Raw genomic sequence first — 18324 nt, 5'->3', positions numbered from 1 at the left:
TAAAAAAAAAAAATTTAATTAAGAATGACAAATATCAATTAATTGACCTAATCAATTATTTTACTTTTATATGATGAATTGTATGGATATTTATTGAAATTTAAACATTTAAGTATAAAAGAGATATCTATATACTATAGATTTAGGTTCATACAGAATAAGAAAATATAAACAAAAAAATAATATTAAATTATAATTGATAAATGTTAAATGAATCTATCTTCTAAATATTAAAAATTAAAAATTATTATTTTTAAATATTTTTTATTAAAATAAATAAAAAAAATAAAAATAACCTTTCAAATATAAAAAATAACTTATTTTTTACATAAGGTGTAAAAAAAATTAATTTAATAAAAAATAAAAAGTCAAAAAAATAAAAAAATTTAATTAAATGATACTTATCATTTAATTAAAAACTCAATTAAAAAAAATTAAAACATCATACTTTTATATATATTATAGATTATAGATTATAGATTATAGATTATATATATGTCATCAGATTTTATTTTTCTTCAGCTGTGTAGCGCGGTATCCTCTTAGTTTGATATAAATTTCAACCAAATATTTTGCAAGTGAATTATGTGAAACCGCCGTCGGCCCTTTCCTGTCGCTCTATCTCTTTCTTTCTCCCTCCTTCCTCCTTTCTCGCTTTTCCTCCCTTTCTTCCTTCTCCCTTTTTCGCGGTTGCCATTTTCCGTTCTTCCCTTGTCCCCTCGTTGTTTCGCGTTTGGTTGAGCATTGGTGCGCAGCTATCGCCGCCGGTCAGCCCATTCAGTCGGCGGCAGCTTGGACCTCTCCCTTCCCTCTACCTTTTCCTTCATTCTCCCCTCTCTCTCCATTCAAATAGCCGAGAATCCTGGATGCAGGGTCTGTGATACTTTCTTTTTTGAACTTTCTGTTTTATAATTTTTGTCATGGAAAATAAAGTATTTTATTTTGCAGGAAATCAAATTGGTTTTACATTTCTTTGAGGTAATATTTTGCATTATCTTGTTTTAAAATTTAGGATTTATATGGGGATTGATTATTGGTCTATTTTGTGTTGTTTGACTTGTAAGTAACAGATGTTGTGTTCTATAGTGAATATTGTTGTTGAAACTTGTCTTAATTTAAGAAATTTGTTTATATGATATTTAAGAAAATTATCTTTTTCATCGGAAATTTTGATGGGCAAAAAATGTGTGAAAAAAGTTCCTTGAAATGTTATTTAAGATTCTGGCTGATGGAATTAATTCGATTCTCTTTTGTCTTCTGATGGGTTAAACAATGTTTCTTTGGCTTACTTAAATCTTAATGTTTCTGTAGGCTTTCTTCTTTCTTTAGCTTTTACTGTGTCTAGCTGATATGCCGGTCTTAAACTCTGTACCATTAATGATAGTTTGTTTGAGATTTGGCAAAGCCAGGCATGGATGATATTTATGATAGTTTGTTTGTGTGTTACATGCTTAGTGCAGGGACCTATCAACTACTTATACCCAATTACACCTGAACTTGAAGAGTGAGTGAGCTGTCCTGCCCTTGAGGAGTGGAGATTGCGGAGATTGCGTGGTAATGCTTCGCACCACAAAGCAAAAACCCACAAAATTCAAATAATTTCACAAAAGGAAAAAAAAAAAAAACCCTACCAAAACCTTAAGAAGGAAAATCCCAGAAAAATTAAACAGAAACAAAATGCTTAAGTGAAAAGCAAAGAAGACAAAGAATGGTGATCTCTTTGCCATCTCTTACTCTCAATGTTGTGTCAAGATCATCCCGATTCTTCTCTTTACTCCCTTCTTTCCCTCAGGTTTAATCTCTCTCATTTCCTTTTCTAATATCAATATCAACATATTATATATATATATATATATATATATATATATATATATATATATATATATATATATATATAATATTCTTTTATGTGGTTTTTTTTTTTTTGAAATGACCTGTTTAAGTGGTGCTTATAATGCAGTGATATTTTGCCTCTGGTTTTTCTTTCCTTTTTTTTTTGGTGCCTTGAGGAAAGTTGAAAAGGGTGGAGAACTGTTTGGAAGTAATGGTTTAAAGATTTATAGGCATTGAATGAAAGGGGATGACATTTGAGGTTTTTTGATAAAACTGTTTTTATGGGATTTCTGGGTTAAAATGAAGGGAAGGATAGTTCGCGAAGCTGTTAGAGGTTGCAAAAGTTTACTTGACTTTAATCACTTGATCAAACCTCAGTTGATTTTAAAAGTAAAATAGATGCATCTGGCAAAATTTATGTTCTGTTTCAAGCTTTTGAGAATTTAGGTAGTATGGACTGTAAGATTTTGGGCCTCAAAACCATAGTAATTTATGGATAGCTTTTAATAGTTACATTTTGAAACATATCTATTATGGTCTTAGAATGAATCATGAAGCAAACTAGAAAGGTGTATGTAGATTGTTCAATAATCAATTTGAATCTATTCTTATACTTTTGGAAATTCTTAACAAACTAGAAAATTTCATCTTGTAAGTTGAATACAATTATGTCAATTTAAAATGTCAACAATTAACTCCTAACATCATTGCTTTCCTTTGCTGACGGTGGCCTGACAAATTTGCATGCTTTTTTTTCCTGCCTCAGGAAATCAATGTACTTCCGTAGGTTAGGTGTTTCAATGAGTTTTATATGGAGGTTTCTTTAGTTTTTATTCCTTTTGGGTTACATAAAATGAACCCTTCCCAATCTTACTTTTTTCTAAGTTTAGAAGATGTATACTTCAATTGCTTCCAATCATATTTTGATCTTTTTTAAAGCACTGAGGTAGGCGAAGGTGATGCACTCAAGTATGCTAGAAGTATACCAAGATGAAAGCTAAGATGAAAAACCATAAATGCATGAAGACATAGGAAAGCCATGACGGAAAGTAATGCACTCAAAAGAAATGGTTGTCTTAGCAAGACTGTATTGAGGTTATAGTCAGGAATAGAAAGTCCTTTGTAAGTCATCTAAGTCATATATTATAGGGTGACTGAAAAATGTAATGGGGATGGTCTGTTAGCCTTTTCGTATGAGGCTAGTGTTCTTAAAATTGGATGGGGCCGGTCAGTTCAACCAAGAAAAAGTAGGGTCAATGGTTTAAAAGATGATACAAAATCAAGTTTAGGTCAAACCTGTCAAAATTGAAAACCATGGCAAAAACTTTGACCAAACTGGATAAGAAGCCAAATAAAATTTTGAAGTTTGTAATTATGGACCTCTCTTGTTGATGAAAACTTCAAAATTTCCTTTTCACAATACACCCTTCATGTTGAACCAATGTTTTAATTACTGAATTGCTTGTTGAACCAATAAGGGGCTTTTTTTTGGGTTGATTTGGTCCAAATGCACGCCAAAAGTTAATTTCTCTAAAGATAAAGAAATATTGCTTGTGTTTGTATTTCTTTTTGTTTTATTTTTGTTTAAGCGCAGCATTAAGTAATAAAGAAAACATGAAATAAGGAATGCATTTCATGTTTTAAAAGTTGTGATTTAAAATTTTTTAAAAGCATAATCTTAATTACACCTTAATTGACACTAAATCTTAATTAAGGCTATTTAAGGAAGTTAAAGGCACATGGGGGCCAATGGCTTCAAAATTTTATTTCAAAAAGTGTATTTGTTAGCTTATTTTACATATTGTTAAATGTAAAGAATGGGTTGTGAAAAGGAAAATTTGACTTGTTCTTCAACAGGTGGGGATTGATAGATTTCAAAAGTCTTTGGCTCCTTATCTAGTTTTGTTTGGGATTTTACTTTATTTTTTCAATTTTGACCCAATTGACTTATACTTGGTTTTATGACATCTTCTGAACCGTTGACCCTACTTCTCAGTTCATCTGGTCAAATTGGCCAGACCCTGTTTTGAAGCACTGCATTTAACAATGTGTAGGGTAGGCTGACAAATACATTTTTAAAACTCACAAAATTTGAAACGATGGCCCCCCCATTGCATCGTCCATGTGCCTTTTTACTTAAACAGTCTTAATTAAGGTGCAATTAAGATTGTCTTTTTTCTTTAAAATTCAAATTACAACTTTTAAAACGTAGAAAATCTGTGCATTTCTTATTTAATGTTCGTTTGTTACTTAATGCTGCACTTAAACATGAAAAATTAGAAAGAAAAGAAATATAGACACAAGCAATATTTCTTTGTCTTTGAAGAAATTAGTTGTTGGGTGCTCATTTGGACTAACTGGTTGAACCTGCCCTACCGGAGGTTGGCCTCTTACTGGTTCGACAAGTGATTTGGTTATTAAAACATTGTATGTGGCATCATAGTGATAAAATACATTTTTCTAAGCAGACTTTGAGCTGTATGGACAGCTTGTCAGTGTAGAATCCTTAGATTGTAGGCATCAATTGATTCTAATTTTGATTTGGCTTTTGAGGCTGCTCTTGGATATTTAATCTAGAAGACTCTGTGACTCATTTTTCATTGAAGAAGGATAACAGATTTCTACATGATATTAGGCCATTAATATTGGTAACATTTATACTGCTATGTGTTTTGACTTTAGATGGATTTTTAAATTTGACATGTTTGCTTCATAGACATTTTTGATGCAGTGATGCTTATGATTGTTTCTTTTTACCCATAATTCTTCAAATAATGCTTTTCTTTAGACTAGATTTGTTCCTGCTCCTCTTCATTTTCTTTGCCTCGTTTCTTAATAAAGTTTAACAATGACTCATTGCATTTCTAGACCTTCATGTATCTTTTTGTCCTTTGACATTGTTGCTCCAGTATGCAAGAAGAGAAGCAATCACTTGTATTGGGGCTCCCACCTACCATTTTTCTTCTGCAGGTAGCATCTCTTTCACTCTCTACTTGTCTCTCTCATGTATCTATCTATTTATTCGTTTAACATAGAAACTATGATGTGCTCATAAATGTTTGTAAGGTGTTGTATCTTCATAGTTATGTGACTAATGCTTAACCTTATGAATAAAATTAATGGTTTAAAATATCTATTGATGGTCTCTGATATTGTTTTTGTCCATTTTTGTTTATTCTTTTTACATATTGTAGATAGTATTTGTTGTTGTATCTTTCATTTATTTCCCAAGTTGTATCACCTGTTTTAATGTTTGAACATATCATCATTTTGTATTCTCTCTCTCTCTCGTCTGTGGGTGTACTTTTTGGGCACAAAATATATAGGTTTTCATGAATTTTGTTCTTGCAGTTAAATTTCCCACGCTATGATGGCATGGATAATCAGTGGTGTCATAGAGTTATGGTGGGTATCAGAAGACAGCATTTCAAAATGAAAATTATTGTCCCTATCAAGGGATATCATAGATATAGTATTGGAGTAGTAAAGGAGGTTCAGAAAGTCAGGTTCTTGGTCAAAGTGACTTTTCTGTGAAGTTGGAACATTTGGCTGAAGTACCTGTGTCATCATAGTGTAGTTGTGGCTATTAAATCTGTGTTTGAATTGCCACTTGTCACTGACTCTTTGGACATTGCTTGTCATCAATGCAATTCATTGTTGGAATGCTTTTGCCAGAAATTGCATGGTGAAGCAAAAAAAAAAAAAAAAAAGAGGAAAAACTATTTTAGCTATAGAAAATTTGTTGATTATTGGAGCTAAAGGTTTGCCAATATTTTTTATTTGTCTTGGTATCTCAAGAGAATATGAGAGGAATAAATGAAGGAAAGAAGATGAGAGAAAGCACCGAAAAGAAAACAAAAATGGGTGGCTTCAAAAGTAAGAAAATGTGATTGAAAAGGGAGAGAAGAAAAAAGGACGGAAATGGAGCAAAAAAAAACTGTTTCAGCTAGACCAAATCCAGTGACTAATGCAGCTTTAGATTTTCCCAGTTTTAAATTTGTTTGTGTTTCTATAGAATCTATTAGAGGGAGCTAGAATAAATATAGAAGATGAGAGAATAAAGCACCAATAAAAAATGGGAAAAAAGTATGTATGGCTTCACACGGTAGAGAACATGGTAGAGAGAAAGGAAAGAAGAAAAAAAAGAGATGGAGATCAAGCAGCATAAAGAACATAAAGAGAAGGATTGGTGGGTTTCTTAAGGTTATTTACAGTTTGGTTGTAAGGGTTTTCACTTTGTTTTCAGGTTGTGCCACTTGGACCAAATGTTAAGTTCAATTGTTTAAGCAAATAGCATATAGTTTAAGAGATAAGAGATTGATTTGCTTTTGGAAAGAAATTGCATTCTAGCTACTTCACTGAAAACTATTCATTAGTTTTAGAATTTTTTTTTATGAAATAAAATGATAAATTGATAATGTTAAAAAAATATTTCAAGCATTGGGCTGTGATTTGGCTCTAGCTTTGTTTGTAGTTTATATAATGTAGAAGTCTTGTGTAAAGTTTTACATCTTGTGAATTCAAAGGATGAGCAATTAAATCCCATTGCATGGCCAAATAATGTTTTCAACCTTTCAGCGGATTTTTCAGAGTGTGAATTTGATGAATTTCATGATGATAACAAAGAAACAAAGAAGGACACTGCACTACGTCAGGCTCTCTCGCAGCTTGCTGGTGACTTTGGTAGAGAGTCTATGTTGTCCTTGCAGCGTTTTTTCAACTCAAGGCGTGCTCCTGTGATATCTACAGGATCATTAAAGCTTGATCTAGCACTTGGCATTGGAGGATTACCAAAGGTGAAGAGCTGCAATGCTTAGTTTTCCTATTAGCACATTTCTTTTCTAAGGAACAATTATTTTTTCTTAAAATTTTTTACTTGCCACTTTTTGGTCAATCACTTTTGCTGAACGGTCGGTATAAGATGACAAACAATCAGATATCTCATGCATGATGTTGTTTAAAGATATGTGACATATTTCTGCACTTCTTTCTTTGGTAATTTAACCTCATATTCTTCTGCTGTAACTCACATAGGGAGGTTAAAGGGTTACCGGAGGTGTTGACTTTTTCCTTTCTTGTGCTTAGACATTACTATGCTTGTTGTTTATTGATAATTAATAAGTGCAGTTCCTTCTTTTTTATTTTGAGCGATAATGTGTATTGCTACATGATTTAATTGATCAGTGTGCGTCAAAATTTTGTATGCCTTTCTGTTTTTGCTTCCCTTAATTGACTTTGGGTGGAAGATTTTAATTGTTTAATGGATTCAAACTCCTGACTAGTGTTGTGTACTATGCTTTTCCAATAACTGCATATTTATGTTGGCTCTCTTAAGGGTATCTCAGGGACCATTTATTTCCTGTGAAGTTAATGTCCCTTGTGATCTAATCATTCTTAAACCTGGATTGTTCTTTGAAAATAAGCTATATATATTGGGTTTTGCAGTCAAGTCTATTCTAGCAATTATTATTAGTTTTTTCTCAGAAGTTAGAATTATGATATCTTCATTTGGACCTAATCTTCTTGGTTGAGGGAAGAATTCCTTAGCTTTTTATACACATGTTTAAGAGGAGTTGGTGAGGTGCACCTTGATGCAGGGTGGAACCAAACAGCCTTGAGGCATAAAAAATTTAATGTTGGTATAAATGTTGCTGTTTCCTAGCATTTATACACCTATGTTTGAGAGGTGTTGGTGAGGTGCACCTTGATGCAAAGTGGAACCAAACAGCCCTGAGGCATAAAATATTTGGCTTTTGGTACAGATGATACTGTCTCGTTTCTAGTGAACCATAAAAAGCCCATGCTGCTATTACTATAGTCTCTATGTTTTTCGCTTTAAATATCATTACTGCCCTTTAGTTTCCAAGTAATTTGTATTAAATTTTCATTTTAGCTTAAAACAATATAAAATTTATTTTTATATGTTTCTTCCATTATCATGTATTTATATCTTTCACAAGATATCTTCAAACTTTTATGTTTTTCTCATGATAGATTTCATAATTATTTTTTCCACTTAGTAATATTTAATTAGTTGCTTTAAATTTTAATAAAAAAATGAATAATGAAAAAGCTTATGCCTCAATGCTTCGAGGCTTATGCTTCACCTTGCTGAAGGTAAATTCTTCAATTTACACTTTTGCCTTTTAAAACATATGTGCTGCATGATGTTCTTACTTTAATTAACATTGGGTATTGCATTTCTTCTTTCTCTAGCCTTGCATTCTGTGCATTTATTATGAAAGGAATGCCTACACCTTTTTCTTTATTTTTTTTAATTAAACAGTTGGTTTCTGTAAAACTTAAATTACAAGAGAAAGCTTAGACGTGTATTTTTCACCCACTTCATTTGTTGTTCTTGCTTTCCCTTTGGCTCCAAATGTTGACCAGTAATTGTAATAAAGAATTGTGTATGATATTGTTTAAAGGTCGTGCATTATTTTTTTTAATATTTTACCTTCATTTATCATTTTCTTACACAAGAACTTTTTTTTTTCAGAATTACTTACACAAGAATTTAAGGATGACATTGTCAAGAACCAGTCAACCTAAAAGTTTTAGCTTTATAGTATGGGATGAAACAAACATTATATGCCCTAAAATGTCCCCTCCCTTGAAAAAATTACTGAGTTTGCAAGTAATCCAAGCATAGGTCCTCTACATAACATGTTCTGAGATTAATTTTTGTAACAAAATAATCTGAACTTTGCCCCGACATGCACACACACAAGCACACACATTTTTCGATAGAATATTTATATTTTATATATGTTATACATAGAAAATTCCAGTAGTTATAAACAAAAAGTACTTGATTCTTAATATATCATGAAAGAGGCTTCAATTTTATTCTATTTCATGCTTAAGTTGCTTGCTATAAAGTAAAATAACTTCATCATAATATCATTTTGATCTCTGTTATGCATTATACAGGGAAGAATGGTTGAAATTTATGGGCGAGAAGCATCTGGCAAGACAACATTAGCACTTCATATAATCAAAGAAGCACAAAAGCTTGGAGGTGCCATTAATTTTTCTTCCCATGCTTTGTAGTTGGAATCATTTGGATTTTGTAGTATTAGCTGCACTTCTTTTGCTTAACAAGGGAACCAAGAAACTGCTTTATAACTTACTAGTCCTGGCATATGTGTCAACATATGGAAGGAGTTGAAAAGAGAAGGAGGTTTAAAATTAGTCGGAGATATTGCATATGTTTTGTTTTATTTATTTCAAAAGAGAGAAAATTGGATAAGTTGAGAGATGAGGAAAAAGATAAATTAAATTAAATGTCATATTATATAATGACTTGTTATTATATTTTCAACTTGTTTTAAAGTTATAATTGGTATATTAGTTTGATATTTTATAGATCATGGACTTCTCTTTTCTGGCTTAAGTCAATGTTGATGAATATACTGATAAAAATCTATAGACTTGCTTGCCAACTCAAAGGTTCAGTTACATTGAATTGGTCATTGGGAACTTATTACCTCTTTAAGTCTACTTTTGCATTGTCCTTGTTGACCATGGGCTACATTTCTGGTTGTTTGTCATTATCATCCAAGTTATGCTGATTTTTGGAAAATAAACATTGTGTAATAAAGTGCTAGGCAATGCTGGGAAACATTTTATTATTGGCAAATGTAAAAGAAACTGGCAATTTCAAGATTACATGTTGACGGCTCATCAATTTATTTTATTGACTATATTCCAGATTTGTAAGAGTTAGTTTAGGGATATTATTTCCTTTCTCTATTTTCCTTCTTTTGCTAGATTATTTCTTGATTTCTTCCTTAATTTCTGGTAATTTACCAGATTCTTGGACCTAATTTAGATAGGTTTTCTTGTATATAATTAGCACATAGTAATTCCAATTTAGACATTAAAGAATTTTGTATTATTCTTTGTTTTCATGGTATCAAAGCCTTGGCTCCTTTGACCATTATTATTGGCCAAAGTAGCCATGGCAGGTGCAACTCTAGAAGGATCCTCAGAGGTGTCATCTGAACTTTCTAGAAATGTCTTCATCTGTGATTCCTACTATCGAGGAAGCTCATTCTCTCCAAATAACCCAACACAAACTCAATGGGGCCAATTTCCTTGAATGGTCTCAGTCGGTTATGCTAGTAATACGAGGCAAAGGAAAACTCGGCTACAAAGGCAACACCAAAGGAAGGAGCAGTAGGTCATTCAGCTTGGGAGTTAGAGAATTCCATGGTTATGGCATGGTTGATTAATTCCATGGAACCTAAGATTGGTCGGATTTATTTATTCTATTAGATAGCAAAAGAGATATAGGGTATGGTGCATGAAATGTACTTAGATCTGGAAAACTCAGCACAATGTTTTGAAGTTAGATTCGTCTTAAGAAACACAAAACAAGGTAATCTTTTAGTGATTGAGTATTTCAATACTTTGACTAAGTTATGGCAGGAGATGGATATGTTTTATGACACCAATTAGCATAGTTTTGAGGACAACTTAAAGTATAAGAAAATGTTTGATAAAGAACAGGTATTTGATTTTCTTCATTGTTTAAGTAAGGACTTAGATGAGGTACGAGGTCGACTTTGGGGGACAAAACCTCTTCCAAACATTAGAGAGGCATTTGCAGAGGTGAGAAGGGAAGAAAGCAGGAAACGTGTTATGTTAGGAGTGACCATAGAGGTCATTTCAGATAAATGGTCCCAAAGTTCTGCTCTTGTTTCAAAAAAACATGAACCTGCCAATTCTGGTGATCGACGTGGGAATCGGAAAAATGATAAAGCTTGGTGTGATCATTGCCAACGTTCATATCACACTAGAGAAACATGTTGGAAGATACATAGAAAACTAGCAAATTGAAAGGCATGTAAACAAGGTGAACAAAGCAGAGGTTTTCAAGCTGTTTTAGAGGAAATCATGGCAGGAGGATCAATTTTTAGCAAGGAACAGCTTGAACAACTACTAGTCCTTGCCCAACACCAAACTGGTGCACAAGTTCCAACTTCAAACTGTTCTATAGCCCAGAAAGGTAATTATCCCTTTGCTTTGAGTGCAAATTCGGAATCTAATGGCCCTTGGATTATGGATTCAGGGGCTTCGGATCATATGACCGGATGACATGGGTTTTTTTCTACCTATGCTCCATACTTGGGAAATTTCAAAATTTGCGTTGCTGGTGGTGCTTTATCATCTGTTACTGGAAAAGGATTTGTAAATTTGGTTAATATGACACTAAAATCTAAACTTCATGTCCCAAATTTAGAATGTAATCTAGTGTTTATTAGCAAATTGACAAATGATTTGAGTTGTGTGGTTAAGTTTTGTCCATCATTTGGTGAGTTTTAGGATTTACTACTAAGGAGGAAGATTGGCAATACTAAGATGCGTGACGGGCTGTACTACCTTGAGGATACTAGACAAGTGAATAAACAAGCTATGGCTTTAAGTAGTGAATTGACTCTTGTTTCCAGTAAGATTATGTTATGGCATAATAGGTTAGGTCATCCTAGTTTCCCATATCTGTAAAACTTGTTGCCTTCTCTACTCAATTCTTTTCGTTGTGAAACTTGTATATTTGCTAAACATACTCTTGCTTCTTATCCAAATCAGCCATACAAGTCATCTAAACCTTTTTCATTAATCCATAGTGATATTTGGGGTCCTTCAAGGGTAAATAATATTTCGAGAACCAAATGGTTCATAACCTTTATTGATGACCATTCAAGAGCTTGTTAGGTTTATCTTCTCAAAGAAAAATCAGATGAGCCACCATTTTCCAACAATTCCATAAAATGATCCAAAACCAATTTGATACATTAATTCAAATTCTTCAAATAGATAATGGTCGGGAATATTTCAATTGAATTCTTGGCAATTACTTTACAAAAAATAGATAATGGGTGTTTACAATTAAGTATAAGTCAGATGGTGAAGTAGAGAGACACAAGGCTCATCTAGTTGCCAAAAGATTCACTCAAATTTTTGGGGTGGATTACACAGAAACGTTTGCTTCAGTTGCAAAGTTAAACACTATAAGGCTGCTACTATCACTAGTAGCCAGTCTTGACTACGCACTACATCAAATGGATGTCAAAAATGCCTTTCTCAACAGAGAGCTTGATGAGGAGGCTTACATGGATTTGCCTCTAGGTTTTGAAGGGGCAATTGGTAACAGAAAAGTATGTAGATTGAAGAAGTCAGTACATGGATTAAAACAATTGTTGAGAGCTTGGTTTGACTGTTTTGCAAAGACTATAAAGAGGTATGGTTATTAGCAGGGACAAACTAATCATACTCTTTTTCAAGCATTCACAAGATGGAAGAAAACTATCTTGATTGTGTATGTGGATGATATTATTTTAATTGGACATGATATAGAAGAAATAGAGAGGCTTAAGAAAACTCTTAGGAGTGAATTTGAAATCAAAGACCTCAGGCACTTAAGATATTTCTTAGGGATGGAAGTGGCAAGAAGCAAGAAAGGTATTATTATCTCTCAAAGAAAACATACATGAGATCTTTTGAAAGAGACAGGGATGCTTGGTTGCAAGCTAGCTGAAACACTCAGTTATGAACATGAAGCTTGGAAGAACAAGGAGTGGAATTCCAGTAGATAGGGGGAGATATCAACATCTAGTGGAAAGATTGAGTTACTTATCTCACACAAGACCAGATATTACATTCATTGTAAGTGTAGTGAGCTAGTATATGCATTCTCCGAGTCAAGAACATCTTAAGGCAGTCAATTGAATCTTGCGGTATTTAAAATCTACACTAGGTAAAGGCTTGTTCTTCAAGAAAAATGAGCTGAGAAGTGTGGAGGCAGATTGGGCAGGTTTAGTTGAGGATAGGAGTGCAATTGTAGATCGCAATAGTGCAGAAGTAGAATTTAGAGCCCTTGCACAAGGAACTTGTGAGCTGATTTGGTTAAAGAGGTTAATTGTCACGAATTATGCTCTTTCACCTAAATATGCGATAGTCCGTACGGCACTTGAGTGAACGTTTCTACGCAAGTCAGTTGATATTCGATTATATTTGATCAAACATCAATAATAGTAACAAATTAGACTATGAGAATGCGCATCAAAATCATAAGGCATACCGAATATCATATATGCAAATGCTGAGTCATAAAAATGAAAAATGTTTTATTAATATGAAAATAATTACAAAGGGACCAAGACACGCCATCGTTAGATCATAGAGGCAGCCCTAGATGATTCGCTACAAATATACCTTTACCATTGAGACAGCCTAACAATCCGCCGACTGCTTACTCCCTGTAAAGAGTTTACGAGTTTTTACATGTATTCTATCAATAGCTATTACAACGCTTGAGATGAGAACATTCCTTTCTTAAAGGGTCTTTTCCCCCTAAAGACTTAACAAGTATTTTTAGAGATATCATTGTGAGCCATTACAATGTTTGAAAGAGGGACATTTCCCTTACAAGTATAAAAGACTCAATCTCTTAGACAACTTTACCTTATCATAGTCCGATACATAGTTGGCTGATGACACTAATGGAAGAATTGAAAGTATCTACTATGGGACCTATGAAGCTATATTGTGACAATAAAGCTGCAATAAGCATTGCACATTGGAGATAGATCGACATGTTATCAAAGAGAAAATAGAAGATGGGGTAATTTGTATGACCTATGTGCCTACCAAACAACAAATAGCTGATGTTCTAACAAAAGGGCTGCCTAGACCGAGTTTTGAAGTGCTAGTAGACAAGTTGGGAATGACTAACATCTATTCGCTAGCTTGAGGGGGATTGTCGACAGCTCATCAATTTATGTTATTGACTATTCCAGATTTGTAGGAGTTAGTTTAGGGATATTATTTCCTTTCTCTATTTTCATCCTTTAGGTGGATTATTTCTTGATTTCTTATTCCCTAATTTTTGGTAATTTATCAGATTCTAAGACCTAATTTAGATAGGTTTTCTTGTATATAATTTGCATCTAGTAATTTCAATTTAGACATTCGAGAATTTTGTCTCATTCTCTGTTTTCGTTATACTTGTAGGCTTTGAATGTTCTGTGCCTGAATGTGGGAGGAACTTATATATAGCATGGCTTTTCATTCATTTTCGTTTGGCCTATAATTATATTTTAATCTTTGTTAATGCTAATATAAATTTTGATTATACCTGTCAACCAATCATCGAATCTTTCAAAACTTTTCCACTAATTTTGACAATTGGGCTGCATATCCTCCTCCCACAAGCAGAGAGTTGTATAACTATGATCTGTAGGTCCTGACAGTATAAGAAGTTCCTTGAACCATGAACCACAGAAGCACTTGTGAGCAATTTATTCTTGAAGATGTTACAATGACTTTTCTGGGGTTAATATACAGGAAGATCAAGCATTTTGGTTGTTTCCTATTTTTTTGGTGCTTCTTGTTTAGTAGTGTCTCTTGCTTTGCTCTTGATGTTGAATGAAATTTAAATATAAGTATTGCAATAATTTGTTGCCTGGATGGCCTGAAATCTAGAATCCAATGATCTTTTCTAACTCAAAAGTCACCTGGCACATCTTATAATTGATCCTCGTTCATTTGCAGCATCTGCCAGGTTTTCAATTGATGATGCTGGGAATTTCCTGTAAATTGGGGCTTCTACTTCTACATTATCTTGTATTATGTATCCTGTAGAGAGATGCTTCATCAAATATCATAGTTATTTCCCTACATGAACAATTAGCAGCCACAGTGACATGTTTACAGCTTTTGTTCTATCGAAAGGAGGATACTTATGTTAATAATGTTCATATCAGCTTCTTTTATTCTACTTTCATTTTGCCTCATTGAATTAATCTTTTGGCAGGCTATTGTGCATATCTTGACGTGGAGAATGCTTTGGACCCTTCATTTGTGGAATCAATAGGTGTAAACACAAGAAATCTTCTTATTTCACATCCTGATTCTGCTGAGAATTTGCTGTGTATGGTTCATACACTTACCAAAAGTGGATCTGTAGACGTAATTGTGGTTGATAGTGTAAGTACTTGACTCATGCCTGCTCTCTTTTATTCAAGCAACTTGTATCCTCTTTTTTTGTATAGATAAATGTGCACACAATCATTGATTTCATTACAAGCTGAATGCTGCTTGTTTTAACTTTTCATTTGTTCATTATGTTTCCCTTATAAAAAAGTGTTGCATCTTTTGGATTCGGGGGCTTCATTTGTATTTGCCATCAGGTCTGTAATTGGTGGAGGTGTTGAATGTCGACAACATGTTCTTCTTTTTTTCAAAGTGTTATGAATGAGGTAATATAAGCGAAAGGGTAAAAATGGTGAGGACTTTATTTTTTGTGATATTCATATGATAGGGGACCTCGTCCATTTAGCAAATTTGCAAAACACTCCCTTTGAAGAGTAAAACTTGTTTAACCACTAGCATCATGACATTGCTGAAAAATAGTGGGTTTGATGTTTTTTGATGGCCTAAACCTTAAGGATTTCCATCAAAACAGTGCCAACGAGGTGGAATTCTGCTTCAAGAAATATGTCAAGGATTTGGAAGTGTGCATTTGTATCCTATGCAATTGATTCCTGCTTTAAGGTGCACAGGTCGTAGAGTCTTCTGTGCTTAACTGTAGTAGCTTGAGGGCCTTTTTGAATTCTTGTCTTTTATAAATGCATATATTTTATTACAGTGTTGAAAAGTCAGATTCTAGGTCTGTTTTTTACATTTTCATTGCTACGCTTCTTGTCTGTTATTTTTTATTGCTAGTTCTGAATGACTGTTTTAAGTGCTATGCTCAGGAAATTATCAGAACTAATACATCAGGTCTCAGTGATTATGAACTTATTTGGTAATGTGATCAGCAAACATATGGTAGCTTTCAATTCTCAGTTTGGGCTTGTTATGAATTTTTTTGTCCCACAATATTTGTCCTTGACCTTGTAAAGCTTTTAATTTGCTTCCTCCTGAGGGCTTCGTTTGTAAACGGGAGTAGCTTTAATGTTTCTGCTAATGTACTAGTGGCATTATTCGTTTTTAAATCCTCTTACATATTAATTTTCATATACATGCACGGATGCATGGGTGTGTTTGTCTGGGTGCATGGTTTCAAACATTTTCTGGTGGTATATATTATGTAGGTTGGCCTCTGCAGTTTGCTTCTTTCAAGCCTTTGAAATCATAAGTCTCATTTTTCTTGTCAATTTGACACTTAATTTTCAATGCTTGGTATTTGCAGGTTGCTGCCCTTGTTCCTCAATGTGAACTTGATGGTTCAATTGGTGATAGTGGGCGTGATGTACAAGCACGAATAATGACCCAAGCACTTCGAAAAATTTATTCTTCTTTATGCTGTTCCCGAACTCTTATTATATTTCTTAATCAGGTTTTGACCCTCTCTCTCTCTGTCTCTCTCGTTTACACACAAACAAGAATGCATACTCATAGTAGACACCCCAAGTTAAACTGGTAAGCTATGTGATATTGTATGACATATGGTGCTTATCATTTACTCAGGTTAGATATAATTCAAAATCAGGTCAAGCTTTTGGACACATGGAAGAGGTCACTTGTGGTGGAAATGCCCTGAAATTTTATTCTGCAATACGGTTGAGGATGATAAGAACTGGATTGCTGAAGAGTGAGGATAAGGTATGAATCCTCTAGTGCAATTTATCATTATTTTGTTGACAAGAAATATCATTTATCATTATTTTGTTGACAAGAAATATCATCAAGTTCTTTCGAAAATTTGTTCGTAAGAAAAATTGTAAATTGCTCCCTTGTGCTGGTTTTCTTATGAGTTTAAGATATCATCTATATTTATTTAAAAAGAATAAAAGAATCTAGATTAGTTTCTTATGAGTTAGAGGGAAGCTACATACTGCTACCATTCTCCATTAATCGTTTGATTCTAATTTAGTATTAACTCTTAGAACCTTTGTCTTATTTGTGTCTGATTTTCACTTTCTGTTTTAATTAAATGGAAGATGCAGATTTTTAAAGGATTGCTGTTACCTTTCTGGATTGGTGGTTTGCCAATATTTTCTCTTGGCTGTCTGGGGTTTTTGGGGGGTGGGGAGTGTTATGAAAAGGATGCAGATGGAAGATAGAAAAATAACAGATTACAATGCAAGTATTAGTCTTTAAGGCATTTTGCTTGAAAGTTATTCTGACAATCAGTTCAGCTCTACATATAAGCCTAAGTTTGTCATTGTTGTTGGATTGCTAAACTGCAATTTGGACCACAACTTCAATGCCAAACGGATTCATGATTTGTTGGATTAAAAGTGGTGCTTTTTTTCAATGATATTCCCCACTTTTTTTTCTAAAAAAAGTGGTTTTTTACAACCTAACCATAATATCAAACTAAGTCTTAGTAGGTCATATCTCTATTAGCATCATATTCTGCATGAATCTTGTCTTTAGCCATCTTTGGGATGTTGAGTTCAGTGCAGATATTGTTGGCATATTTTATTACTAAATTCTTATTATCATTGAATGTTCCATTCTTTAGTTTCATTTCGACTATCTATTCTTGTCTTCAGATAACTGGTCTTGGGGTTTGTGTGCAAGTGATGAAAAATAAGTTTGCACCTGCAATGAAGAAAGCTGAATTGGGAATCCAGTTTGGTAGGGGCTTTAGCTGTGAATCTGAGGTCCTAGAATTGGCATGTGAGTATGAAATCATCAGCAAAGAAGGAAGTAACTTCTTAATTGAAGGGGAGGCATTTGGTGATAAAGAGAAAGCTGAACAATACTTGGCTGAAAATGATGGTGTTCTTGAAAAGATAGTGATGATTTTAAGGACAAAATTATTTGAAAGGAAAATCTGATTGTGATAGACCCCTGCAGATGAGAGCAGTGGACTTGGTAGAATTCAACAGAAGGTTTAAAATGGTAGAGTGCATCAACTGAATCACATCCTTGGGGGAATTCTGATGCTCATCAATAATATCGTAGGGTCATGGTGACAATCAAGAGCTCAAGCTAAAGCAACTATCAAGAAGGAAATGGGTGTAGTGGTTCCCCTTGTTGGTTCATACGAGACAATCTTCAAAGATGAAGTCAATTTTTGAAAGAGATACAAAGAGAAAAGAGTTTGACGAATTCTTGGGTGAAGTTTAAATGGGCATGAACTAAAGGGACAGTGTAGTATTTTTGTGGTGAAGATGGCCTGGCATATGAATTTTACAATTCCATCTGCTCTGTTTTCATTGTATAATAGGATTAGGTTAAAATCATTCACACTGTAAACTATCATTCTAGCATGTTTATTAGGGTAGAGATAGATATTAATTGACGTTGCAGTTTCATGTTATTTCAAAATATATCATTTTGACTCATGAGTTAGAAACAAGTTACAATTTAGATGGAAGGCGAAGAACATTGAGACGTGTAACCTTGGGACAAGATTTTGGTACATTTTTTAAGTTATGTTTTTGTGAGTTTAATTTTTTTTTTCTTTTTGTTTTAAAACGTCAAATAAGAACATAATTTGAAAATCTAAATTGATAAATCGAAAGACAG

At 33.5% G+C, this 18324-nt stretch overlaps 1 protein-coding gene across 3 annotated transcripts; it reads left to right on the top strand.

The window, feature by feature from the left end:
* Positions 1–519: 519 nt before the first annotated feature.
* Positions 520–18248, top strand: RECA3 (RECA homolog 3). Of its 3 annotated transcripts, none has more exons than XM_018123616.2 (10): positions 520–873; positions 949–978; positions 1461–1792; positions 4743–4803; positions 6424–6629; positions 8767–8854; positions 14654–14826; positions 16034–16180; positions 16312–16446; positions 17343–18248. In XM_018123616.2, the coding sequence occupies exons 3-10, from the start codon at positions 1709–1711 to the stop codon at positions 17628–17630; spliced, it is 1182 nt and encodes a 393-aa protein (XP_017979105.1). In that variant the 5' UTR covers positions 520–873; positions 949–978; positions 1461–1708; the 3' UTR covers positions 17631–18248. The 3 variants fall into 3 exon arrangements, with proteins under 3 accessions (XP_017979105.1, XP_007023837.1, XP_017979103.1); XM_007023775.3 differs by having other exon boundaries at positions 6412–6629; XM_018123614.2 differs by having other exon boundaries at positions 1456–1792; positions 6412–6629.
* Positions 18249–18324: the final 76 nt, after the last annotated feature.

Source organism: Theobroma cacao, chromosome 6 (assembly GCF_053813885.1).
Source record: "Theobroma cacao isolate CCN51 chromosome 6, ASM5381388v1, whole genome shotgun sequence".
Classification (NCBI taxonomy): Eukaryota; Viridiplantae; Streptophyta; class Magnoliopsida; order Malvales; family Malvaceae; genus Theobroma; species Theobroma cacao.
This window is presented reverse-complemented; position numbering and strand designations above follow the sequence as displayed.